This window comes from Rhinoraja longicauda, chromosome 30 (assembly GCF_053455715.1).
Source record: "Rhinoraja longicauda isolate Sanriku21f chromosome 30, sRhiLon1.1, whole genome shotgun sequence".
Taxonomy (NCBI): domain Eukaryota; kingdom Metazoa; phylum Chordata; class Chondrichthyes; order Rajiformes; family Arhynchobatidae; genus Rhinoraja; species Rhinoraja longicauda.
In genome coordinates, this window is record NC_135982.1 from 4,582,164 (window position 1) to 4,610,150 (window position 27,987).

At 45.2% G+C, this 27,987-nt stretch overlaps 1 protein-coding gene across 3 annotated transcripts in view; it reads right to left on the minus strand.

Moving 5' to 3' along the window:
* LOC144608128 (uncharacterized) overlaps positions 1-15,459 on the minus strand; it is a 66,390-nt gene extending 50,931 nt beyond the window's left edge. Inside the window, exons 1-4 of one of the 3 annotated variants that reach the window (XM_078425507.1) lie at positions 14,446-14,583; positions 8,453-8,582; positions 6,717-6,856; positions 2,158-2,242 (exon numbers count right to left, since the gene is read on the minus strand). In XM_078425507.1, coding sequence (XP_078281633.1) covers positions 2,158-2,242; positions 6,717-6,856; positions 8,453-8,511 — 284 coding nt within the window. In that variant the 5' untranslated portion in view covers positions 8,512-8,582; positions 14,446-14,583. Of the gene's footprint in view, positions 1-2,157; positions 2,243-6,716; positions 6,857-8,452; positions 8,583-14,445; positions 14,584-15,025 lie in introns of those variants that run through there. The other 2 variants (XM_078425506.1, XM_078425508.1) reach the window with 2 other exon arrangements.
* Positions 15,460-27,987: the final 12,528 nt, after the last annotated feature.

Here is a 27,987-nt window from a genome sequence, read left to right on the forward strand (position 1 = left end):
CTGTGACACAACTTTTAGGGAACTATTTGCTTATACTCCCGAGATCGCTCTGCTCTGTAACACCTACCAATCACAGTGAAGATCTTGCCCTGGTTGACTCCTTAAAATGCAACACCTCACAATTATTTACATGCCCAGCTGATGGATGAGTTTTGCCATCCAAAGAGGCATTGATGTTGTTTATGGATAACATGACAGTTTTTCAAATTTCCAAATGGCGAGTTTGTTATCGTCACTCAATTCCAAAATGACATCTATCATTAAATGCTGTAGTCAGTCTTGAACATAATAACAGCAACCTGTAACAATGGCATTAAGAAGAGCAAAAGCACCACCTGAATCTTGTCAGCCATGTCTTCAAAGTCAACCAAATTCACTGGGGCATTATTGATAAGCAAAGCTCTATTGTCCGTTTTTCCTGCACAACGTTGTTTGATAAAAATGAGAAAAACATGGTATAAGCTTGAAAGAGCAGCACCAGCATTTGGGTAATACTGGGAGATAGAAACATAGAAAATAGGTGCAGGAGTTGCCCATTCGAGTCAGCACTGCCATTCAATTGATCATGGCTGATCATCCAAAATCAGTACCCCATTCCGGCTTTTTCCCCCATATCCCTTGATTCACTTAGCCCTAAGAGCTAAATCTAACTCTCTCTTGAACACATCCAGTGAATTGGCCTCCACTGCCTTCTGTGGCAGAGAATTCCACAGATTCACAACTCTCTGGGTGAAAAAGTTGGCCTTCTAGTATCACCTCAGACCCCTGGGTTCTCTGAATGGTAGATTGAAACACATTTAATTTAATGTGACCCACAGCATTGCCTCCAACAAGCCTGGAATGATTTTCTCATCCCTCAAGATGAATTATGCGCAGTATCCTCATCCAGAAAAGGTCCATATACCCCACATCAAACAATTGTTCAAGAATAGTCAGCCTCCTTGATCATTCATTTCAACCTCTTATTTCCACTGCCACAGTGTGAACGCTGCCTCGCCCAAAGAAGGTGAACATTTTTCGCACATATTCAGACGAGTCATAGATGTCCTACAAAGCAGTGGCACTTTCAGAAGAATCATGATCCACTTCAACTTCTTTTAAACCTTGCCATAACCATCTCACTTTTTCTTGAAACATTACAAAGCAGTTCAGGGAAATGCATCTTTAATTTGGACTGTCTAATTATACACGCAACCCCCCCCCGTTGTCTTCATTCTAGCACCTATGCCATTTTGTGACATACATTATGCACCTGAGGGTGACCTATATTTGACACTTGGCCAATGTTATGCATTCCTTACATAGTCCACAATCCAAGATTTAACAAACTGTTGGTGCTCACTAAATGTTCACGTTCTTCACTTTTATCACCACTTATGGCTTGCCATGACCTCTTACAGAAAGTACAATCCTCAGAACTGCTGGGGTGTTTGAAATCAAAAATGCGCAGAATAAATTGTTATGCACCCAGATAAAAATGGAGTACCATGATATTAATGCTGCATTGATAGCAGCGATTTGTACGCTTTTTGGAATAGCAAGAAAAGTTTTGTAAATCACGAACACATATGCTAAATAATCATCGGTGTTATAGTCAAAATTCATAAATCCAGTAGGGGCATCCTTTCTTGTTATAGAGGAAATGCAAAGAAGATTCAGCAGACTAGTTCCTGGATTGACAGGTCTGTCATATAAGTAAAGTTTGAGTTGGCGAGATATCTCTAAGCTTAGGGAAAAGAGCACCAAACTCATTGAAAAAGTACCAAACTGAAGGTGCTCAACAGGGGAGATGCTGGATGTTTCTTCTGGCCAAGAAGTCTAGAATAAAAGGTTGCGGAGTGGCAGGCCATTTCATGCTGAAATGAGAAATGTCTTCATTAAGAATTCTCTCCCCATTTGGACTGTGGAGTCTGTCATTAAAATGGAAATCAATAGCTTTTTGGATGCAGAATGAGTCAATGGAGGGAATGGGTGAGGACAATAGGAGTTAATATTGAAGATCAGCAATTATCTTCTTGAATGGTGAAGCAGACTGTCTGACACATGGCCCTATTTCAGATGTTCTTAAGAGGTCTTAAACGGTACAGCATTTAAAGTATTTGATAAGAATAGCATCCGACCATAGAATAATTGTTTTATATCCATTTAAATGTTTACCTATTTCTTTGTTTGAGAACTATTGAGTTCTCGATGAATTCCAATCCATACCACCTCTGATTCAACACAGGATTCTTGACATTGCCTGCAGGAAGATGGCAGAAATACAAAAGAAAAAATGTTGTTCAGTCTAGTGAATTATGTTATTTTGATATTTCCCCAAGCATACTTGACTTTCTTCCATTCATCTATTTTACTTCCATGTATTTGGTGTTTCAATGCAAAACTGTGTTCTGACATCACTTTGATTCTTTGCACCCTGGTTACCAGCAGGATTCACCTGAATAGCATTTCAGTGCTGCACTTATCGTTTATTAACTAATGATATGTTTTAGCAACTGGATGCATAATAAAGATATTCTTCTCTTGATAAACTCTTAAATGGTAAACTGCCAAATCTACACACAGCCCCAGAAACACATATTTTCATCCTATCTTTCCACCACTATTCTCTGACTCTAACTGATTGAGGTTTATAAACATTTAATATCTCCATGCTTTCCAACTATGGTGAGCACAATTTACTGATGCTTGCCATCTACAAAAGCAGACATCTACAAGGTTAGAAACATTAGCACCATCCTACACACAAAGGACAATTTACGCTTATACCAAGCCAATTAGCCCACAGACCAGTACGTCTTTGGAATGTGGGAGGAAATTGAAGATCTTGGAGAAAACCCACGCGGTCACAGGCAGAAGGTACAAACTCCACAGACAGCATCTGACAGGATCAAACCCAGATGCTGTCCGCTTCCCAATCTCCGCAACATAAAACACACTTATATATTAATTTTTCTAGTTCTGACACAAGGTCACTGACCTGAAAGTATAAACTCTATATATAGTATAAGAAAATAACTGCAGATGCTAGTACAAATCAAAGGTATTTATTCACAAAATGCTGGAGTAACTCAGCAGGTCAGGCAGCATCTCGGGAGAGAAGGAATGGGTGACATTTCGGGTCGAAACCCTTCTTCAGGCTGATGTCAGGGGGGCGGGACAAAGGAAGGATATAGGTGGAGACAGGAAGATAGAGGGAGATCTGGGAAGGAGGAGGGGAAGAGAGGGACAGAGGAACTATCTAAAGTTGGAGAAGTCGACGTTCATATCACTGGGCTGCAAATTGCCCACTCGAAATATGAGGGGCTGTTCCTCCAATTTCCAGTGGGCCTCACTATGGCACTGGAGGAGGCCCATGACAGAAAGGTCAGACTGGGAATGGGAGGGGGAGTTGAAGTGCTCGGCCACCGGGAGATCGAGCGCAGATGTTCAGCAAAGCGGTTGCCGAGCCTGCGCTTGATTTCGCCGATGTAAATATGTTGACATCTAGAGCAGCGGATGCAATAGATAGAAACATAGAAAATAGGTGCAGGAGTAGGCCATTCGGCCCTTCGAGCCTGCACCGCCATTCAATATGATCATGGCTGATCATCCAGCTCAGTAGCCTGTACCTGCCTTCTCTCCATACCCCCTGATCCCTTTAGCAAAAAGGGCCACATCTAACTCCCTCTTAAATATAGCCAATGAACTGGCCTCAACTACCTTCTGTGGCAGAGAATTCCACAGACTCACCACTCTCTGTGTGAAGAAATTTTTTCTCATCTCGGTCCTAAAAGACTTCCCCCTTATCCTTAAGCTGTGACCCCTGGTTCTGGACTCCCCCAACATCGGGAACAATCTTCCCGCATCTAGCCTCTCCAACCCCTTAAGAATTTTATATGTTTCTATAAGATCCCCCCTCAGTCTTCTAAATTCCAGCGAGTACAAGCCCAGTCTATCCAGTCTTTCTTCATATGCAAGTCCCGCCATCCCAGGGATCAATCTGGTGAACCTTCTCTGTACTCCCTCTAAGGCAAGAACGCCTTTCCTCAGGTTAGGAGACCAAAACTGCACACAATACTCCAGGTGCGGTCTCACCAAGGCCCTGCACAACTGCAGCAGAACCTCCCTGCTCCTAAACTCAAATCCTCTTGCTATGAATGCCAACATACCATTCGCTTTCTTCACTGCCTGCTGCACCTGCATGCTTGCTTTCAATGACTGGTGCACCATGACACCCAGGTCACGTTGCATCTCCCCTTCTCCCAATCGGTCACCATTCAGGTAATACTCTGCTTTCCTGTTCTTGCCGCCAAAGTGGATAACCTCACATTTATCCACATTATATTGCATCTGCCATGCATTTGCCCACACGCCTAATCTATCCAAGTCACTCTGCAGCCTCCTGGCATCCTCCTCGCAGCTAACACTGCCACCCAGCTTCGTGTCATCCGCAAACTTAGAGATGTTGCATTCAATTCCCTCGTCCAAATCATTAATATACACTGTAAATAACTGGGGTCCCAGCACTGAGCCGTGCGGTACCCCACTAGTCACTGCCTGCCATTCTGAAAAGGACCCGTTTATTCCTACTCTTTGCTTCCTGTCCGCCAACCAATTTTCTATCCACCTCAAAACTGAACCCTCAATACCGTGTGCTTTAAGTTTGTACACCAATCTCTTATGTGGGACCTTGTCGAAGGCCTTCTGAAAGTCCAGATATAACACATCGACTGGTTCTCCCTTATCCACTCTACTAGTTACATCCTCGAAAAATTCTATAAGATTCTATAAGATGAGGTAGGAGGAGGTGCAGGTGAACCTTTGTCTCACCTGGAAAGACTGTTTGGGTCCTTGGATGGAGTTGGGGGGGAATTAAAGGGACAGGTGTTGCATCTCATGCGGTTGCAGGGGAAAGTGCCCGGGGTTGGGGTGGTTTGGGTAGGAAGGGACGAGTGGACCAGGGAGTTACGAAGGGAACGGTCACTGCGGAACGCAGAGAGGGGAGGGGATGGAAAGATATGGCCAGTGGTAGGGTCCCGTTGTAGGTGACGGAAATGTTGGCGGATGATTTGTTGGATCCGCTGGCTGGTGGGGTGGAAGGTGAGAACGAGGGGGATTCTGTCCTTGTTGCGAGTGGGGGGAGGGGGAGCAAGAGCGGAGCTGCGGGATGTAGAAGAGACCCTAGTGAGAGCCTCATCTATAATAGAGGAGGGGAAGCCCCGTTTCCTGAAGAACGAGGACATCTCTGAAGCCCTAGTGTGAAACACCTCATCCCGGGCGCAGATGCGGTGTAGACGGAGGAATTGGGAGTAGGGGATAGACTTTTTGCAGGGGACCGGGTGGGAAGAAGTGTAGTCCAGATAGCTGTCCGAGTCAGTGGGTTTATAGTAAATGTCCGTCACTAGTCTGTCTCCTGTGAAGGAGATGGTGAGGTCCAGAAACGGGAGGGAGATGTCGGAGATAGTCCAGGTATATTTAAACGCAGGATGGAAATTGGAGGTGAAGTGTATGAAGTCAGTGAGTTCTGCATGGGTACAAGAGGTAGCACCAATGCAGTTGTCGATGTAGCGGAGGTAGAGTTCGGGGATGGGGCCGGTGTACGCCCGGAACAGGGATTGTTCAACGTACCCGACAAAGAGGCAGGCGTAGCTAGGGCCCATGCGAGTGCCCATAGCTACGCCTCTGGTTTGGAGGAAGTGGGAGGAGTCAAAGGAGAAGTTGTAGAGGGTAAGAACCAGCTCTGCTAGGGGAGAGTGTTGGTAGATGGGGATTGGCTGGTTCTACGGTCGAGGAAGAAACGGAGGGCTTCGAGACCATCCTTGTGGGGGATGGAAGTGTAGAGTGACTGGACATCCATGGTAAAGATGAGGGAGTGGGGGCCTGGGAACCGGAAGTTATCGAGGAGATGGAGAGCGTGTGAGGTGTCTTGGACGTAGGTGGGGAGGGATTTAACCAGGGGGGATAGGATGGAGTCGAGGTAGGTGGAAATAGGTTCGGTGGGACATGAGCAGGCAGAGACAATGGGTCTGCTGGGACAGTTCTGTTTATGGATTTTGGGTAGGAGGTAGAATCGGGCCGTGCGGGGCTGGGGAACTATGAGTTTGGAGGAATTGGAGGGTAGATCGCCGGAGATGGTGAGGTCCGTGATGGTACTGATGATAAAGGTCAGGTGTTTGTCGGTGGGGTCATAGTCCAGGGGTAGGTAGGAAGAGGTGTCTGAGAGTTGTCGTCTGGCCTCGGTCCGGTAAAGGTCAGCATGCCAGACTACCACAGCACCTCCCTTGTCAGCGGGTTTGATGATTAAGTCTGGGTTGTTGCGGAGTGAGTGGAGGGCTGCACGTTCAGGAGGGGAGAGGTTAGAGTTAGTCAGGGGAGTGGAGAATTTGAGGCGGTTAATGTCACGACAGCAGTTGGAGATAAAAAGTTCTAGTGAGGGTAGTTGGCCAACCGGGGGGGTCCAGGAGGGGGTCCGTTGGAGACGGGCGAAGGGGTCATCAGTGGGTGGTGAGGACTACTTCCCATGGAAAAAGGCTTAGAGGCGGAAGAAGAGCTCCACGTCATGGCGGACGCGGAACTCGTTGATGTGGAGGCGGAGTGGAACAAAGGCAAGGCCTTTGTATAAACTCTACAGTATAAACTCTACTTGTTTTTAAATCCACAAATGCTCTGACCAATCAAAAATAGCCTATTAGAAATACTGATCACATAACAATCAAATATGTAAAAGCACAAACCTGAGCAAGAAAGCACATGTTGATGATCAATAGATTTCCATCCAATGATAAGCAATGCTGTGAACAGTGAGATGTTTAGGATGACAGGCAATGCTTTCCATGTCTCAGTCTTCATTGGATTTTGACACATCCTTTGGTATCTGCAAAACATGCCCACTGAGTGAAGTATTTATATATGAAGTTTCATAATTCCACTACTTGGTCAGTCAGTTAAGCAATCACTCCAATATATCCTCTCTACGCAATTACTGGAAACCCATTTAATGAAAGATTAAAAAATATTGGACTCAAATTCAATTTTTTGACAAATATATTTCTTTAAAAATATTATCCCAAAAACACTGAGCAGCACATATTTTGCCACTACTGTTTCCAGTTAAGCATAATAAACTGAGACTAGCCAAACTCCTAAACTTACATCTCTCTTTCCCACTCATGAAAATTCCCTTGTCACAGGGTTCTTTAATGTTCCTGACATTTCCTGGGACTCGGTATTTTCCTCACAGCTTGGATGGACTTCATCACTTTTCATTAATTTCATTCTCTGAAAATTGATTATAAAGCTAAAACTGAGGAGACTGCAGATTCTGGAATCTGAAGCTAAAACAAACTGTAAGATTAACTCAATGCGTCAAACAGCAACTGTGGAGGTAAACGCATTCATGGAATCGACATTTTGGGTTGGGGCCCTGAATCAAGATGGTGTCTCTTTGTGAAATGTTGACCTATGTTTCTGGCTCCACAGATGCTGCATGACCAGCTGAGTTCCTCAGGCGGTTTGTTTTTAGCTCCAGATTATAAAGATATCCAAATTAAACAATACTCTGTAGCTCCAGGAAAACATCCTGCTGTTGGATGTATTCATTTATATCTACCAAAATTTAAAGCATCATTAACAAGAGGAAACTTTAGTTTTAAACAGGTGTTAGTATCACATAAATAGGTATAGTTTGCAAAGTTAGAAATTGTGCATTTCTCACTGAAACATGGCAGGAAAATGTTGGTGCTATGTGAATGAAGCATGGATGTTGTAATAAATATTATGACATTTTTCTATCAAAAGGAACCTTAATTAATTCTCATTCGTTTTCAACCATGTTTTTTTCCATTATCTTAACTTGAAAATTTAGAGATGATCTAAATCTACACCACTGGTTTAATTTATTTTAGTTGAAAAATACAGCGTCCTTCAGCCCACCGAGTTTGCACTAACCAGTGATCTCCACACAACACTATCCTATACACACTAGGGACGATTTACATTTACACCAGGCCAATTAACCTACAAACCTGTACGTCTTTGGTGTGTAGGAGGAAACCGAATATCTCGGATATAACCCACATGGTCATGGGGAGATCGTACAAACTTTGTACAGACAGCATCCAACAGGATCAAACCCGGATGCTGACCCATTCCCATTCTCCACAACATAAAACAATCTGATATATTCAGTTTAATATTCACTTATTCACCATTCAATCATGGCTGATCTATCTTTCCCTCTACATTCTCCTGCTCTGCCCCATAAATCCTGACATCCATACTAATCAAGAATCCATCTCTGCCTTAAAAATATCCATTGACTTGGCCTCCAAGGCCTTCTGTGGTAATGAGTTTCACAGATTCACCAACTATTAATTTTATTGTTCTCTGTCACACTCTTCACCTTCTGGTTACAAGTTAACACTAAAGCAGAGTTATGCTTATTCATGTACAGTACTAGAATTATATTTACCTAGGAATCAGATCTTTACAAAGGCTAAATGTCCGTTTCACGATCCTTTTGCTAAGCATAAAGTAACAATACTTTATAAAATATGACAAATTGGTATGAAATTATATCCAGTTCTTCAAATCAAGAAATCCTGAAATAAAAGGAATATAAAGAATTAAGGCTGATCTGGGGCACGTTGGTCAGTATGGGCAAATTGGACGAAAAGGCTTGTTTCCGTACTGCATGACGAGATAGGCTGAACACCAATTTTTCGGCCTTTCTGGATTATTAGTTTTCTGGACTAAAGAGGTCATGTGATAATGAAACAGTAATAAACTCCCATGTCTCTAAAGCACCACAAAGTGCCAGAAACGTAAATGAAACAAATATAAAATGTAAACTGAATGTGAATGCAATGACCTACCGACCCATCCCCGGCTTTCACCATCTCCCAAGCCATTTAGAGCTCCCGAGTTCTGATCCCGCACCCGACAGGCAAAGTGCACCAGAGAGCCCTTCTTCACCGGTTCACACGGCTGTTATTGCGGCTCGCGTTTTAGCTCCACCCCACTTCGCTCCTTACCCATCCGCGCCCTGGCCCCTCCTCACCCCACTGCCGTTGCCCATTGCTTCTCCTCCGCGGTCGCGGACAACCTCCATTTTGGAAGCGACAGCAGGTGAGAGGAAAGGGAGACTCCACGATGACCGAGTGCGTTCTGTCCGTGGGAGCATACTGAAGACAGTGCGTCTTGTTGGGGGCTACAACAGTCATGTGAACCAGTGACGAAGGGCTCACTGGTGCAGACCAGTGGCATCAGCACCTAGTTTTAAACTGAAACGACACAAAGTGCTGGAGTAACTCAGCCGACTGAATCGGTCTGAGGAAGGGCCCCGATGTCACCTTTCCGTGCTCTTCAGAGATGCTGCCTGACCCGCTGTGTTTCTCCAGCATGTTGTGGCCTTTCGGTAGGTGAATAAGGGCTCGCTGATGCACCTAGTGAGTCGGGGGTGTATCTGGGCTCCAATCGGCGGGGGCGGTGAGAGCTGGGCCTGGGTTGGCAGGTCCGTCCATTATAGCCGACATCGGTTACAAGGAGGTCGTTAAAACGAGGGATTTTACAGTGTGGTCCTTTCAAACCAGTCAAAAGATTGAGAGCATAGTTAATTTGTAGGGACATGTCTGGAAAGAGCCCTCGCCATTCACAATGCTCTGTGGGTGCTTGGGGAATTTCAACTGATCTTCCATAATTTTCTTTGGATTTTAGAGGTGCAGGAAAATTGGTTTTCAACATGTCTACAAAAAGGAATAGGAAGGAACTGCAGATGCTGGTTTAAATCGAGAATAGATACAAAAGGCTGGAGCAACGAGGTGGGATAGGCAGCCTCACTGGAGAGAAGGAATGGGTGACGTTTCCGGTCAGGTCTGAAGAAGTCTCGACCCGCAACGTCGCCCATCCTTCTATCCAGTGATGCTACCTGTACTACAAAATGTTGGACAAGGACAATGTGATCCAACAAAAGTTTCCATGAATTTGAATTGAATACTTTATTGTCACAAGTGAAAGTCACAGTGAAATTCTTTGCTCCCCCAAAATAGTTGCCCATAAAGAGCACTTACAAAGTTACAAATTCCCCCCCCCCCCCCCTCATGTCAGTACCCTCATGCCGAATCCTCCATTGTTCTTGACGGTAGTCCCCCCCCACGCCGGGTCCCCATTGTTCATTGTTCTCACCCCACCCCTCAAGGCAGTCCACCCATGCCGGGTCCTCCTTTATTCCTTTGCTCGGCAGCAGCGTCCTCACTTCCACGTGTTCAACCTCGTCCGCCGGTTGGGGCTATCATTGACCGCCGCACCGACCTCTCCACTAACGCTGGATGAGTGGGGCAATTATTTTTTTTGCACAGAGGGTGGTGAGTGCCTGAAATGCATTACCAGGGTAGTGGTGGAGGCAGATACAATAATGGTGTTTAAGAGGCTTGTAGATAGGCACATGGATATGCATGGTATTGATCACGTAATGTCAAAGATTAAATTATCTTGTCATTACATTTGGCACAGCAATTGTGGACTGAAGGACCCGTTCCAATGCTGTACCTTTCAAAGTTTGATGTAATATAAGAAAATAACTGCAGATGCTGGTACAAATCGAAGGTATTTATTCACAAAATGCTGGAGTAACTCAGCAGGTCAGGCAGCATCTCAGGAGAGAAGGAATGGGCGACATTTCGGGTCGAGACCCTTCTTCAGACTGATGTCAGGGGGGCGGGACAAAGGAAGGATATAGGTGGAGACAGGAAGATAGAGGGAGATCTGGGAAGGAGGAGAGAGGGACAGAGGAACTATCTAAAGTTTATGGAAGAGGGAGGGGAAGAGAGGGACAATAGACAATAGGTGCAGGAGGAGGCCATTCGGCCCTTCGAGCCAGCACCGCCATTCAATGTGATCATGGCTGATCATTCTCAATCAGTACCCCGTTCCTGCCTTCTCCCCATACCCCCTGACCCCGCTATCCTTAAGAGCTCTATCCTAGCTCTCTCTTGAATGCATTCAGAGAATTGGCCTCCACTGCCTTCTGAGGCAGAGAATTCCAGATTCACAACTCTCTGACTGAAAAAGTTTTTCCTCATCTAAGTTTAGATAGTTCCTCTGTCCCTCTCTTCCCCTCCCCCTTCCCAGATCTCCCTCTATCTTCCTGTCTCCACCTATATCCTTCCTTTGTAACGCCCCCGACATCAGTCTGAAGAAGGGTCTCGACCCGAAACGTTGCCCATTCCATTCTCTCCCGAGATGCTGCCTGACCTGCTGAGTTACTCCAGCATTTTGTGAATAAAAGTTTGATGTAAGATTGGTTTCTATGAAGGATGAATCAACCTTAGACTGCTTTGGCTTTGATTTATAAAGCTCTTCTTGCTATTATTGTATTTTCTACCGGGTGGCGCCACCAGCATTGGCTGCCTCGCCAACAGTATGTGTTAAAAGTACATTTTAGTGTTCCTTGGTTTGTTTTATGTGGGGGGTGGGGGGAGTTGGGTGATACTTTTTTTCAATCTCTTACCTCGAAGGTGATGTGATTTTTCTCCGTATCGTATCTCTGTTCCCACTGTGGCCTATCATCGAGGTGTTGGCGGCCTTTTCTGGAGACCGGCCCGGCACTTCATGGCGCTTTAATATCGTGGAGCTGTGATCCTTTGCCGGGGATCGACTGTGGAGAGCTCCAACCACGGGGCCTGTGGACTTTAACATCGGTCGCAAGCCCACGGTCGCTGGTAAGAAGAGGCCGACCCGGGAGCACCACGCTCAACCGTCCCGACGCAGGAGTTTTCGATCATCCCGACACAAGAGCTTCGGACAGTCGGCAATGGCGATTGTGGATTGTTCAACAGCCCAGACCGCAAGTGAACAAAGAGGAAGGTGATTGAACTTATTACCATCCATCACAGTGAGGAATGTGGAATCTGCTGTGCTGGATGTCTAGGTTAAATTTTATTTTATGTCGCTGTGTGTCTTGTTGCTTTTCACTTAGTATGGCTGTATGATAACTCAAATTTCACTGTTCCTTAATTGGTACATGTGACAACAAATTGATCTTGAAATCTTCATATTCCATCTGGTAGAAGGTGGACAGCATTTAGGAGGCTAGTCAGTCACTACAGGTGATCTAATCTATCACTATAGCCGAGTCTCTTGTCAATGATGACACTTCGACAAGATGCGCATGGTTGGTGATGGGAACGGTTTTGAATCTCCTTTCAAATGTGATATTAGTGTCGCATGCACAAATATTATTTGCGACTAATTAATTCATATTAGCTCATGCATCCAATTACTTGATTAAGTATTACTCTGGAATTGTTTTATCAATGAAAATCATAATTTATGACAGAAGGACAATGTTAGAAAACAGCACAAGACAGTGGACCGAGAACATTGTCTTGTGAAAATCCTGCATTGGTGTCCTAGGGCTAAGGCAGACAAGTATCTGACTTTGATCAGCAGGGTTTGTGCTGACAAACTGAAATCTCAGCATAAGAACAGAAGTACAGGATCCATTGTTTGTTTAAGAACAGGATGAGGAAATATTTCTTCATTCACTCTTGGATTCATGTCCTTGTGGAGCTTGACAGGTTAGATGCAGGTATAATCATACCCCTGGCTGAAATGCCTAGGACCAACTGCCAGGTCTCAAAATAAGGTCATTCATTCAGGACAGAGGTAAGAAATGTCTTCATCCAGAGGGCATCAAATCTTTGTAATACGTTCATAAGTTATCAGAGCAGAATTAGGTCATTTGGCCCATTAGGTCTACTCCACCATTAAATCATGGCTGATCTTTCATTCCCCCAGCCCCATTTTCCTGCCTTCTCCACAGAACCCCTGACTAATCAAGAATTTGTCAATCTTTGCCTTAAAAATATCCATTCATAAAGCCTCCATAGTCGTCTGTGGCAATCATTCACCACCCTTTGACAAAATAAATTCCTTCTCATCTCCTTTCTAAAGGCACATCCTTTTATTCTGAGGGTATGGCCTCTGGTCCTAGACTCTCCCACCAGTGGAAACATCCTCACTATCCAAGCCTTTCACTACTCGGTGAGTTTCCATGAGGTCCCGCCTCATCCAGCACCCCAGCAAGTACAGGCCCAGTGCTGTCAAGTGCTCATCATAGGTTAACCCACTCATTCTTGTAAACCTCCTCTGGACCCTCTCCAGAGCCAGCACATCCTTCCTCAGATATGGAGCCCAAAACTGCTCTCAATACTTCAAATAGTCTGACCAGTGCTTATAAAATGAATTGAATAAAATTGAATACATTTTATAAGCCAAGCAAATATATACATACAAGGAATGGTGCTTTGTTCACGAGTAACAACATGATATACAGTAGACAATAAAAAAAAAGATATATAATTTAAACATGTGAAGAATTAAATAAAATACTAGAGCAAAAGGAGGCTACAGACCTTTGATTGTTGAGTAGAGCTACTGCTCGTGGAAAAAAAACTGTTTTTATGCCTGGCTGTGGCGGCTTTGACAGTCCGGAGTGGCCTTTAACATTAGGGATGTAAAGCCTCAGCATTACATCCCTGTCAGAAGAAGGATCTCGACCCGAAACGTCACCCATTTCTTATTTCCAGAGATGCTGCCTGTCCCAATGAGTTACTCCAGCTTTTTGTGTTTAACTTTGGTTTAAACCAGCATCTGCAGTTCCTTCCTACACATCGCTGTTTTTATATTCCAACCCTCTCGAAATAAATGTTAGCATTGTGTTTGACTTCCTTACAACTGATTCAACTTGTAAATTAACGTTTTGGGAATCCTGCACCAGCACTCCCAAGTCCCTTTCTTTGCACCTCTGATTTTTCAAGTCTCTCCCCGTTTTGAAAACAGTCGACGCCTTTATTCCTACTTGCAAAATGCATGACTTTGCTAATTCTTTTGAGTAATTAATTCTCTGCTCAAAAGCTTTGTGGCAGCTCACTCAGATGCCAAATGAGATTGACATGATTTTTGGAACATGGCAGAGGGATGTGATGCCGAGGCAAAAATAACATAGACACAATGTTATTAAAGTCACTCGAGACTCAGATGCTGGAATCTGCAGCATTATAGGGAGAACAACTCTGCGGATGTGGAGGGCAATGGACGGACAGTCAGTGCAGGTTTGGGTGGAGACCCTCATGTACATTGACCATCAGAGCACCCACAGGCAAGGGCACAACTCCAGCTTCTATTATCTTCAAAGGGCTGTAAATCTCTGGAATTCGGTGTAAATTCATGAAGACTGAGTGTGTGGAGAGCAGGTTAGATGTGGTGGGGACACGGGGTGAGGTGGACACTGGGGACTCACAACCTTCTGGATTGTTCGTCCACACCTCCAGTGAGTGAGTGTGGCGCCCCCCACTCGCCGCTCTCCCCACCTCACGGTGCACGGAGAGGGACAACGAGCCCAGCACGGGCTGTAACCGCTCCGCTAGGAAGCTGAGGGAACAGTTTTAGTCTCCATTTCTCTACCTGGAGTCTGGGCGGGAGATCACAGTCCGGCGCTCCGCTCCCCAACGTCCACCTGCGTTGGAGCTTCGAGCGGCGGCGACCACCACTCCTCCCCGCCGCCGGGGGGGAGCCGCGCCCAGCGGCACGTCAATACATACTCCTCCCCGCCGCCAGGGGGGAGCCGCGCCCAGTCAATACTCCTCCCCGCCGCCAGGGGGGAGCCGCGCCCAGCGGCACGTCAATACTCCTCCCCGCCGCCGGTAATACTACTCCCCGCCGCCAGGGGGAGCCACGCCCAGCAGCACGTCAATAATCCTCCCCGCCGCCAGGGGGGCAGCGCCGTCCCGCCAATGGCGGCCCAACGGTCGCGATTTAAAGGCAGACCGAGTGCACGAGCTGGGACTGAGGTAAAACCCGCTCGTATTTACCGGGGAAAACACCCACAAAAAAACGATTGCACCCATGGCCAGGCGACAAAAGGTAAACAAGTGCGGGCTGGGCGGTCTCTGGACAAGGTCTCCCCGCCCCTCTCTGTGTCTCCCCTCCCCTCCCCGCCCGGGCCGTCGCCATGGCGCCCGCACCCCGACACCGAGTGACTTACTGCGGGGACCGCGCATCCTGCAGCGGGGAGACGAGGCGCTGATGGCGGGAGAACCCGATCACAGCGGCGTTGGTGCTGACCACGGATCCATTGCGGCCAGGAACATGGACGCTGCAGCTTTCGCTTAAGTGCCTTGGTGGGCGGGACCGATGTAGTGCGGGCTCATCCTTCCTTCCCAGTGGATGGCTGCAATAATCAACCTCCCTGCGGCCTACTCCCCTCCTACATGTGAAACCAGAGTCACAGAAGCTGCAACGTACAGCAAGCAGGGTGCAGCCAGCCCTCTCTGGTCACACTCACGGTGCAAGTCAGGGCGCTCTTACTCTCTGTATGAGTCACATTATATCACCAGCATCTTCTCACGCTTTACTCGGTTCAAGTCGTCTCTCTGTGGTTGAACTCCAGCCCATATCCCAGTGCCAAGCCGTGGATTTCCCCATTGAAATGCTTGTGGGTGCGCCGCTTCATTGGTTGTTGCCCGGGGCATATTCAGAAGGAGATTAATGAATCACAAGCCAACACCACGCCCACCTTCAATGCAGCATATTTTGATGACTAAAATAAGAGGTGGAGGGTCAATGTGGAAAGTCTGAAGAGTCCCGACCAAAAACGTAACCTGACCATATTCTCCAGGGATGCTGCCTGAGATGTATGTGAACCTCAGTCTCACATGGAGTCCCGCCTGGATGATTTGTGTGGGGTGGGGGTGGGTATAGGGACATGTGCATCTCCTACTGTTGCAGGGTAAACTACCCGGGGAAGATTTTTTAAACACTTTACATTAGTCCTTATAATTCTTGGCCAAGTTCCCTTGCAGGGAGAGTGGTGCCGGTGGTTTGAGTCCAGATATTCTTTTCTTTAGTTGCTTTTTACTTCTGACACCATGTAATGTCCTCTGTAAGACCCCGTTGTGGCTAGCACAATGAATATACACCCAACATCTTGTAAGAAGGTTTTATTACTGATCCTTCACCAGGAAACTTCTAGAAGGTCATCTGACCTCAGTCACAAGGCACAAGCCCATTGGCCAGCTTTTGCTCTTGGCCTCAAGGGGGCACTGGCATTTACATTACATATACATCACAAATACTTCCCAAGATTGCTGCATTTTCAGGAGCTAATGCTTGCAGCATTGCTTATATTGCTTTTAAACTTGAGCATGGCTTGTTCACAATGCTCATTGCAAAGGATCACACCCATTTGCAGAATTACCCTCTGGGAATATTCCTTAATGCGCGCTTTAATTAATTCTTAGAATAAGACTTACAATTTTCTGTTTCCGTGTAATTCGGAGACCGATCATTCTGTTTAGGAACTTGTAAATTAAGTGCATGGTGGAGAAAATTCTACAGGTAAAGAGCATCTTTTACAGATATTTAAACAATCCACAGCACTTCCCTCTGAAGGTTATTAATATTTACCAGGCTTGTTGTTACTAGTTACATTTCATCTGTGGGCCATTTGTGTTCACAAACAAGGCTCTTCTACTGCTGTTCCTGTGAGAGGTTTGTTGCTTTGGGAACAAACCTGTAGCTGCTTTTCTCTTTCAAGAGTAAACACCAGTGGCCTGATTGGTATCATTTGTACTGCCAAGTGTACTATTCCAAAATACAGAACCTGTCAAATCTGTTTAATATTATAGGCACATTTATTCTGTGGCAATGTTTTGTACTAATCTCACATTATTTCAGGTCAATAATCTTCCATTGTTGACATGTAACATTAACCCCTCTTCCCACAGTTGTTGCCTGTAGTGTGGAATACTTGCAGCAATTTACATTTGTCAAATCACCAGTCTCCACAGTATTTAAAAAAAAAAAAAGATGGCAGCCCTGGTGATAAACCACGAATGCACGGAGCTACTAATGTTAAGACGTGGTGCAATTCAGTTCTGGCCGCATTTGCTGTGTGCCAAGTTGATGCTCTCCTTTCATCCAGGAAACAGGTGGCTAGCTTCTTTTTAATGCTTGTGGAGCAAACCATCATGCAATTACGTAGAAACAAACAACTGCAGGTGTTGGTTTACAAAAGAAGACAGGGTGCTAGTGTATAAGAAAATAACTGCAGATGCTGGTACAAATCGATTTATTCACAAAATGCTGGAGTAACTCAGCAGGTCAGGCAGCATCTCGGGAGAGAAGGAATAGGTGACGTTTCGGGTCAAGACCCTTCTTCAGACTGATTTTGTAGTTAGTGTAGTTCAGCGGGTCAGGCCACATTTCAGGAGATTGGAAAGGTGACATTTTGGACTTCTTCAGACTGATTCTGTGGGGTGAGGGAGAGGGGGAAAACTGAAAGAGAGGAGGGGGAGGAGAAAGCCTGGCAGATAATAGGCCGACACTGGTGAGCTGGGTTATTTGGGTTATTTGGATGAAAGCCAGAGATGAAAAAACAGAAGTCAAAAGGATTGAAGAGTTGTGAATTGTAAAACTAGAGGAAGGAATGTTGGGGGAAAGGGAAATGGGTATGTCCAGTTGAGGCACATGAAGGGCGGGAGGGGTGTTATATGGGGGGAGGGGGGGGGGGGGGGTTATGTAGAAACCTAAAACTAGAGAATTCAATGTTCATGCCTTTGGGCTGTAAGCGACACAAGCATGTATTATTCCTCCAGTTTGTGTTTGGCCTCACTCTGGCAATGGCGGAGGCCCAGCACAAAAGGTGGGGGGAGGGTGTGGAGGTGGGGGGGAGGGTGTGGTGGGGGGAGTTGAGGCTTCCGACCTTTGGATTGCTGCCGCCTCCTCCTTCTCCCCTGAAGTTGCCGACATACTCCACTGTGGAAGTGACAACAGGTGGGAGTCCCACAGTGACCGAGGGGGCACACTGAAACATAAAGTGCTGGAGTAACGCAGCCGACTGAATCAGTCTGGGGAAGGGTCCAGGTGTCGTATATCTGTGTTCTCCAGACATGCTGCCTGATCCGCTGAATTACTCCAGCATTTTGTGTCCTTTCGGTGGGTGAAGAAGGGCTTGCTAGTCAGGAGTGGGGTTGGAGGCAGGGGCTCTAAATGGCCAGGGAGACTGGGTGCGAGCTGGGGATGGGTCGGCAGGTCCGTCCGCTATATCCACGATCTGTTATGAGGGGGTCGTTAAAATGAGGGTTTACTCCATTGTCTTTGCGAAACAGGAGAGAAGATTGCAAGCATATTTAATTCTTTCACGACAGAGGGACGCAACAGAAAGAGCAATGTCATCTGTGGCCATTTGGGGAATTTCAACTGAGCGCTCATAATTTTGTCAGGATTATAGGGTAGAGGATTCTAAAACCAGAGGTTTAAGGTGAGAGGGAGAGGTTTAAGGAGGACCTATAATATTAGCGGATACACTTACAGAAAGTGGACAGATGTGAAGGGTTTAGATGGATATGGCCAAACGCTGGCAAATGGGACTAGCCCAGAAATGGTTGGCATGGACAAGTTGAGCTGAAAAGCAGGGCAACTTTTTACGTGCTCTTCCCAGAGAAGGATCTATTATCATCAATACATTCGCTCTCCTCTTAAAATCTCTGTTCTACTTGTGTAAAACTCTCTGAATCTTCTCCTTTGCTCTACCGATTGTAATTGAGTTTAACAATTGTATTCATGTGTAGTATTACCTGACTGGACAGTATGCAAAACAAAGTTTTTCACTGTACCTCGGTCCACATGAGAACAATAAACCTGTATGTAACCTGCATACCCATGTGCCCAGCTAAAAGCCACTTAAATGCCACTTGTATGCACCTTCACCATATCCTTGGCTTATGTTCCAGGCACCCACAACTCTCAGTGTAAATAAAATTGCCTCCCGCATCTCCTTTAAACTTTTACCATCTGACCCTAAAGCCATGCCCTCTAATCTTTGATATTTTTACCCTATCTACCTGATCTATTCTGTTCATACTTTTATATACTTCTATCAGGTCTCCCCTCAGCCCTTTGGGTTCCAGAGAAAACCTGCTCATTTGTCTAACATTATAGCTAATATCATCTAATAAAGGAAGCAGACTGGTAAACCTTTTCTGTACCGTATACAATGCCTCCAAGTCTTTGCTGTAATGGGAAATCTGAGCTGTACACAATACCCCAAATACAGCCTAACCAAAGTCCTGTAAAGCTATAAAATTACTGCAGTATTTTGTGTCTATCTTCAGTGTAAACCAGCATCTGCAGTTCCTTCCTACACACTGCCTGTCCCGTTGCATTGCTCCAGCATTTTGTGTCTATCTTCTTATAAAGCTGCAATTGTTTGCATCTGCAGTGAATGTCACAAGTGTACCCAATGTACGCCATAACGATAAAACTAATGAATTAATCTTTTGTCCTGCAGTGTGTTTCACATGTGATAGCTTAGAGTGGTTAAAGATTAAAAATAAATGTTCTTGTTTGTTAAAAACAGAACGTGTATGAATGAGGAGCCATTGAATGCAACTGAAATATTATCATGTAGCTGATTATATCTGGGAAATCATTGAAACATTGTCACTGTAAGCTGATTAGAAGGGTAGGGAACATTCAGAAGATTGTGTTAAGCACCATCTTGTTGCAGTAAGCATCCATACATAGAACAGAAAATCTCTGAATCAAGAATAGGCCATTAGGCCCATCAATTCTATACCGTATGAAAAGATCTATTTACTCTAATCCCATTTTCCAGCGCTCAGAGACACGACCTTCACAGCTATTGTTCAAGCATACAGACAAGAACGTTTAAATTATTATGGATTTCTACCTCGATCACTCTCACATTGCCTTCATCTCCCCTGTAATCCTACAAATTACTGTAAATGTATGCCTTCATTATTGACCCATGAGCCTATCCTCTCAAGTCCCTTTTATGCAAAAGAACATTGCCCTAGTCTTTCCACATTGCCAAATGTTTCCAGCCCTGGATATAGTTTCATAAATCATGTTTGTGCTTTCTCCAGTGTAATCACATCTTTTCTGTAATATGTCAAATGGAACTGTACACTATTCTGAAGCTGGAACCTATTAAGACTGATCTACAACCCTAGCATAATCTCTCTACTCTTGTCCATACCTCAACTAGTAAAGGAATTATCTCATTTATCGATTTTAGTTTGGGTTTCCTCCCATATTCCCAAGACATGTGAGTCTGTAGGCTAATTGGCCTCTGTCATTTGCCTCTAGTTTGTAGGGAGTGGATAGGAAAGTGGGGGGAACAGATCCAGTGTGAATAGGTGATTGATGGACGGTGTGGACTCGGTGGGCCAAAGTACCTGTTTCCATGCTGCATCTACTTTATATAACAGCATTGGCAACACACACAATAAAATTGGAGATTGTCAAGGGTGACAGGCAAAATAAAAAACGCATAAAATTTACAATTGTGGTCCCTCAATCCTTCCTCTTCCGTGGTAATCTCACATTTTAGCTAGATGGCGTTTTGGATTTTCGTTGAATTTTTTACTTGCCATTTTTTCATGCCCCCTGTTTACTTTCTTTATTTCCCTTTTTATTTCACAACACATTGTGTATTCTGCAAAGTATCTTGTGGAATAAAGTTCTCTACCTGACACAATGAATTATAATCCAGGGAGCTCTAGATTTCGTGGTCTCGCCATTTATCGTTCTTGTACATCAACTTCTCGACTCATCTTCCTGAATACAGTTTCTCCCTGAATTTGTAAACTTCAATGACTAATTTCCAAAGATTCCTGTGAAAACGTCGGCTTGATGATAATTTCCCTTGAGCTTGCCTTTTCAATCAGATGATATTGGAGACATTAGGGAATTGCCGCAGTAATTTGCAATATTATGGGTCATAAGATTGGAAAGGTCAATAAATTAGCAGAGAACTCTTCAGAATTGCATGGTTTAATTAAATAAGATGCAGAGTAATACAAAGAGTACAGATAATTACTGACATTCCCTATTCACCATAAGGAAGTTTGGGGCTTCCACTTGACTGCTGGTTGTTTCCCAACTTTGTTCCAATGTTGGTCTCCTCACTGAATACATTGGCAGAGTATAAACTTCCAGTGTCTTTACAGTACCTCTGCTCGGTAATCTGCTCACCAAACCTGCATATAACTCCATTCATTTGAATTGAGAATAGCTATAAGGGAGAACGATATATATGATTCATTTACATTTTTGCTAATTGCATAACTATTGCATAATTATTTTGAGTTTTGAAACCATTTTTATAGGTTTCAACAATTTTGAAAATTAATGATTAGACATTTTCTAATTTTTATAGCTTTTTGATAAATTGCTGGTCAGGGATATGGTTTAGCTACCTGTCAAAATTTCTTTAGCCTTTTCAGTTCTTTAGTTTAGTTTAGAGATACAGCGCAGAAACAGGCCTTTCGGCCCACCAAATCCGCGCCGACCAGCAATCCCAGCGCACTCCAGTATCCTACACACACTAGGGACAATTGATAATTATACTAAGCCAATTAACTTACAAACCTGTAGTCTTTGGAGTGTGGGAAGTAACTAGAGGTCCTGGAGAAAACCCACACAGATCACTGGGAGAATGTGTGAACTCCGCACAGACAAGCACCCGTAGTCAGGATCGAACCTAGGTCTCTGGTGCTGTAAGGCAGCAACTCTACCGCTGCGCCACCGTGCCGCCCCTTTCCTAAATATCAGAATTCTGGCCTTTAATTGGGAAGGCCTTGGCAGTGAAGATTGGGTTGACTTTGAAAAGAGAACTCTCGCTTAAAAAATAATTTCACTGTGTGCCAATAAAGTGCAGTCGATAGGCTCGTGAGCACAGGTGGCTTACCTTTACCTGGAAATTCTGTGGCAATAAATTATAAAAGAGACAGTGCAATGAATGGGATGTAAAAGGGGAGAATGCCCTTTTGTTGACACACTGGGTAAATACATCCCAGTTACACACAGTGGTAGTAAAGGGACTCTATGGCCTGTTCTAGTTCCTACCTTTTGAAGCATGAGAAAATATGTTCCTTCATATTTTACCTTTGTTCTTTTGCTGTCTTACTGGTAACTAAAACCCAAATGTTTATTAACAGGCAGAGACTCCAATAAAGACGTACAGGTATGTAGGTTAATTGGCTGGGTAAATGTAAAAATTGTCCCTAGTGGGTGTAGGATAGTGTTAATGTACGGGGATCACTGGGCGGCATGGACTTGGAGGGCCGAAAAGGCCTGTTTCCGGCTGTATGTATATGATATGATATGATATGATAAGAGATTGTAATTATCCAGTTACCCAGATGAAACTTTGCTTTTTATCTTTTCAGAAACATAATGAAACTCAGCAAAATCGAAACTGAAACATAGAGCTGCACAATTCAACCCACTTCTATCCTTATTTTATACCTTTTGTCCTTTCATTTCCGGCCTATACAATCATCTACCTATCAACCCCCCCTCCCATAACCACATATCACTTGCCAGACTTTGTCCTGCCCCTCCTCATTTTCAACTTTCTCCTCCCACCCTCCACCACAATCAGTCAGAAGACGGGTACTGATCTGAAATATCACCTATCCATGTTCTCCAGACTCGCGGAGTTGCTCCAGCACTCTGTGTCTTTTGTTGTAAAGCAGCATTGCAGTTCCTTCTGTCTACAGTTTAAATGATCATTCCAATTATTCCAAAATTGTTTCTAGTTCAGTTTGTAACCCAACTTTTAATATGGTCAGTGATAATATGGGCTGTTTGGCTTACATGGTTAATTGCTCCCGACAGCTTACAACATCTTTATGATCCAGTTAAATCCAAGTAAAGCTTATCAAGCATTTAAAGTGAGCTGTAAGAAAATAACTGCAGATGCTGGTACAAATCGAACGTATTTATTTCACAAAATACTGGAGTAACTGAGCAGCATCTCAGGAGAGAAGGAATGGGTGACGTTTCGGGTCGAGACCCTTCTTCAGACTGATGTCAGGGGGGCGGGAAAAAGGAAGGATATAGGTGGAGACAGGAAGATAGAGGGAGTACTGGGAAGGGGGAGGGGAAGAGTGGAACAGAGGAACTATCTAAAGTTGGAGAAGTCAATGTTCATACCGCTGGGCTGCAAGCTGCCCAAGCGAAATATGAGGTGCTGTTCCTCCAATTTCCGGTGGGCCTTACTATGGCACTGGAGGAGGCCCATGACAGAAAGGTCAAAGTGGGAGGGGGAGTTGAAGTGCTCAGCCACTGGGAGATCAGGTTGGTTAAGGCGGACTGAACGAAGGTGTTGAGCGAAACGATCGGCGAGCCTGCATTTGGTTTCGCCGATGTAAAGAAGTTGTCATCTAGAGCAGCGGATACAATGGATGAGGTTGAAGGAGGTGCTAGTGAACCTCTGTCTCACCTGGAGAGACTGTTTGGGTCCTTGGATGGAGTTGAGGGGGGAGGTAAAGGGACAGGTGTTGCATCTCCTGCGGTTGCAGGGGAAAGTGCCCGGGGATGGGGTGGTTTGGGTAGGAAGGGACGAGTGGACCAGGGAGTTACGGAGGGAATGGTCTCTGCAGAATGCAGAAAGGGGAGGGGATGGGAAGATGCGGCCAGTAGTGGGATCCCGTTGGAGGTGACGGAAATGTTGGAGGTTGATTTGTTGAGTACGCTGGCTGTTGGGGTGGAAGGTGAGAATGAGGGGGATTCTGTCCTTGTTACGAATGGGGTGAGGGGGAGCAAGAGCGGAGCTGTGAGAGGGAGATGTCGGAGATGTCAGCTCCGCTCTTGCTCCCCCTCACCCCATTCGTAACAAAGACAGAATCCCCCATGCAGAAGGGCAGAATCCCCCATGCAGAACTCACTGACTTCATACACTTCACTTCCAATTTCCATCCTGCTCTTAAATATACTTGGACTATCTCCGACATCTCCCTCTCGTTTCTGGACCTCACCATCTCCATCACAGAAGACAGACTAGTGACTGACATCTACTATAAACCCACTGACTCGCACAGCTATCTGGACTACACCTCTTCCCACCCTGACTCCTGCAAAAAGTCTATCCCCTGCTCCCAATTCATTCGTCTGCGCCAGGGATGTGGTGTTTCACACTACGGCATCAGAGATGCCCTCATTCTTCAGGAAACGGGGCTTCCCCTCTTCCATTATAGATGAGGCTCTCACTAGGATGGAGTCGAGGTAGGTGGAAATATGTTCGGTGGGACATGAACAGGCAGAAACAATGGATCTGCCGGGACAGTTCTGTTTATGGATTTTAGGTAGGAGGTAAAATCGGGCCGTGCGGGGATGGGGAACGATAAGTTTGGAGGCATTAGAGGGTAGAGCGCCGGAAATGGTGAGGTCTGTGATGGTGATGATGATTAAGGTCTGGTGTTCGTCGGTGGGGTCATGGTCCAAGGATAAGTAGGAAGAGGTGTCGTCTGGCCTCGGTCCGGTAGAGGTCAGCCCGCCAGACTACCACAGCACCTCCCTTGTCAGCGGGTTTGATGATTAAGTCAGGGATGTTGCGGAGTGAGTGGAGGGCTGCACGTTCAGGAGGGGAGAGGTTAGAGTTAGTCAGGGGAGTGGAGAATTTTAGGCGATTAATGTCACGCCGGCAGTTGGAGATGAAAAGTTCTAGTGAGGGTAGTTGGCCAACCGGGGGCATCCAAGAGGAGGGGTTCTGCTGGAGACGGGAGAAGGGGTCAACACTGGGGGGTGAGGACTCCTTCCCATGGAAAAAGGTTCGGAGGCGGAGGCGATGGAAGAAGAGCTCCACATCATGGCGGACCTGGAACTCGTTGATGTGGGGGCGGAGGGGAACAAAGGTGAGGCCTCTGCTGAGGACAGACCGTTCGGTGTCTGAAAGGGGGAGGTCAGGGGGGATGGTGAACACCTGGCAAGTGTGGGGGTTGTGGTCGGATGAAAGCAGGGGGCAGGCGGAGGTGGAGGGGATGTATGGTGAGGGGTTAACAGAGCAGAGAGGGGATGAGGGGAGTAGTTAGGGTCGCCTGGCTAGAGGGGGAAGGGGGAGACCCAGTGGAAACCTTGCTGTGGTTCCCTGTAGTAGGGGGTGGGCAGTAGGACCGGCTGTGCTGTGGGAATCTGCCTGGTGGGGGCTGTGGGCCCAGCACGGTGTCTGTGAGCCGGGTGGAAATGTTGAAAGTGGTAATATGGTGACTATTCCCAATTTCTCCCGTCTACACCACATCTGCGCCCAAGATGACATGTTCCATACTAGGACGTTGGAGATGTTCTCATTCTTGTGGGAATGGGGGTTCCACATTTCTATCATTGATGAGGACCTGCCTTGGGTCTTCTCAGCTCCGCTCTTGCTCCATCTTCCCCCAGTCACTACAAGGACAGAGTACGTCAGGTCCTCGCCTTCGATTCCATCAACCGTTGCTTACAGCGTATAATCCTTTGCCATCTCCAATGGGATCCCACCACTAGCCACATCTTCCCATCTCCACCGCTTTCCGCGGAGACTGTTCCTCCGCAGCTCACTGGTCAAATCCCTTTCCACCAAAACCATCCCTTCCCCAGGTACTTTCTCCTGCAACCGCAGGAGATGCAACACCTGTCCTTGTATCTGCCTCCTCGACTCCGTCCAGGTACCCTGACAGTCTTTTCAAGTTAGGCAGATGTTCACTTGCACCTCCTCCAACCTCATCTACTGTACGCTGTTACAGGTGTGGACTTCTATATATCAGCTAGACCAAGCGCAGGCTCGGCAATCGTTCTGCTGAACATCTCTGCTCAGTCCATCTAAACCTACCTGATCTCCCAGTTGCTCAACACTTTAACTCTCCCTCCCATTCCGACACTGACCTTTCTATCCTGGGCCTCCTCCATTGTCAGAGGGAGGCCCAGTGCAAATTGGAGGATCAGCACCTCATATTTCGTTTGGGCAGCTTACACCCCAGCGGTATGAACATTGACTTCTCTAACTTCAAGCACCCATTACTTTCCCTCTCTCTCCATCCCCTCCCCTTCTCAGTTCTCCGACCTTTCTTACTGTCTCCAACTACATTTTATCTCTGTTTGCCTTGCTGTTATCTTCTCCCAACTAACAACGATCTATTTTACATGTTCCATGAACCTCATTGCCTTGGTAGTGTTTTCACACCTTACACTTCCTTATCTATACACTTCCTTATCTATGCACCGCCCACTCCCCTGACTTCAGTCTGAAGGGTCTCGACCTGAAATGTCACCCATTCCGTCTCTCCAGAGGACTTACTGCTATGCTTCGCTTCTGCTTTCATATTGAAGGAAAGCTACTTATTTAGAACGAGTTAAAATGCTGAATGAGCAAAGAGTTTAAATAAAAATCACTGGATTTATTTAATCGCAAAATATATGAAAATAATAACGGTGCTCAGGAAGTATTAATATTTGCCTGAAATAAGCTCATCACCAACCTGAAACCTTATCTCTACTTTTAGGTAGATAAGGATGGGATTTTTGAGTTCAAATGAGGATAACACATTTCTTAAATGGATGGTAAAACAATGTGAAACAATGTTAGTTTTACTTCCTCTTACCATCATCCAGCAGAATTCTTGTAAAGACAGCTAGAATTGAAAGTGCTGAGTGATCTTGTGAATTTCAGACAGGAAATGTATTGCCTATTACCATATTCTTATATAAATCAAAGGGAAAATAGGACGAAAGAGCCAGTAATGAAACCAACTGTAAAAATTGACAGATGCTTAATTACTGTTTCTCAGCCCTCATTTTAGCCTGAGGTGGCGAGAAGAAAATCATAAAAGGAGCAGTTGAGTACAGATTACTGTTCAATACTCCTGCCATTTAACTTAATTAAAGGGAATTCCAGAAATCTATTAGGATCCTCCATGTATTCTCAACAGGTGTCTGGATTTCCCATTAATTGATAAATAGAAGGAAAGTTGGACAGCCACTTTAACCTTCATGTCTGATTTTCTTTAGAAGTTTTGTCCAGGCAGAGCTTGGATTAAAGAGATAAGTATAGATATAAAATAGATGAACATCTACTTTAATGTATTTGTTTGTCATGATTGAGAATGTCCACAAGACCTTTTTCCAGAACTGTGGTTGCTCTTTTAAGTACTTCTTGGCAAACTGTAACCTGGCCATCCTATTTTTGCGGCTAACCAGTGGTTGCATCTTGCAGTGTAACCTCTATATTTCTGTTCATGAAGTCTTCTGCTGACAGTGGTCATTGACAAATCCACACCTGACTCCTGAAGAGTGTTTCTGATCTGTCGGACAGGTGTTTGGGGATTTTTCTTTATAGAGCAAATTCTTCTATCAGTTGTGGAGGTCTTCCTTGGCCTGCCAGTCCTGCTCGATTGGTAAGCTCACCTGTACTCTCTTTCTTCTTAATGATGTTCCAAACAGTTGATTTTGGTAAGCCGAAGGTTTGGCTGTTTTCTGTAACAGTTTTATTCTTGTTTCTCAGTCTCATAATAGTTCCTTTGACTTTCATTGGCTCAACTTTGGTCCTTATGTTGGTAAACAGCAATAAAAGTTTCCAAAGGTGATGGAAAGACTGGAGGAAAGAGTAGGTGCTGAGAGTTCTCTTATACCTGCATTAAGGAGGCAATTAAACACACCTGAGCAATTACAAACACCCGTGAAGCCATGTGTCCCAAACATGGTGCCCTGAAATGGGAGCACTATGTATGAACACAGCTGTAATTTCTACATGGTGAAAGCAAAATGTATAAAAATGGCCTTTATTAAAATCTGACAATGTGCACTTTAAGCACCAATGATTTTTTTTCTATTGCAAACCTCAAATTGTGCAGTACAGAGGCAATTAAATAAACGGTGGGTCTTTGTCACAAACATTATGGAGGGCACTGTAGCTTAGATGCTAAACGAATCAGTGGTATGGAAAATATTGGAGTAGATTTTTTTGGGATAGGATTTACTCCCAGTTGGAAGAGAATGGGTCAATTGGGGAAAGTCAACATGGCTTTGTATGTGGCAGGTTGTGTCTTGCGACTTGGTCAAAATTTTTTGAGGAGGTGACAAAGGTGATCGATGAGGATAGGGTAGTGGATGATGTCTACATGGATTTTAATAATGCATTAGATAAACTCCCCCATGGTTGTCTGATCC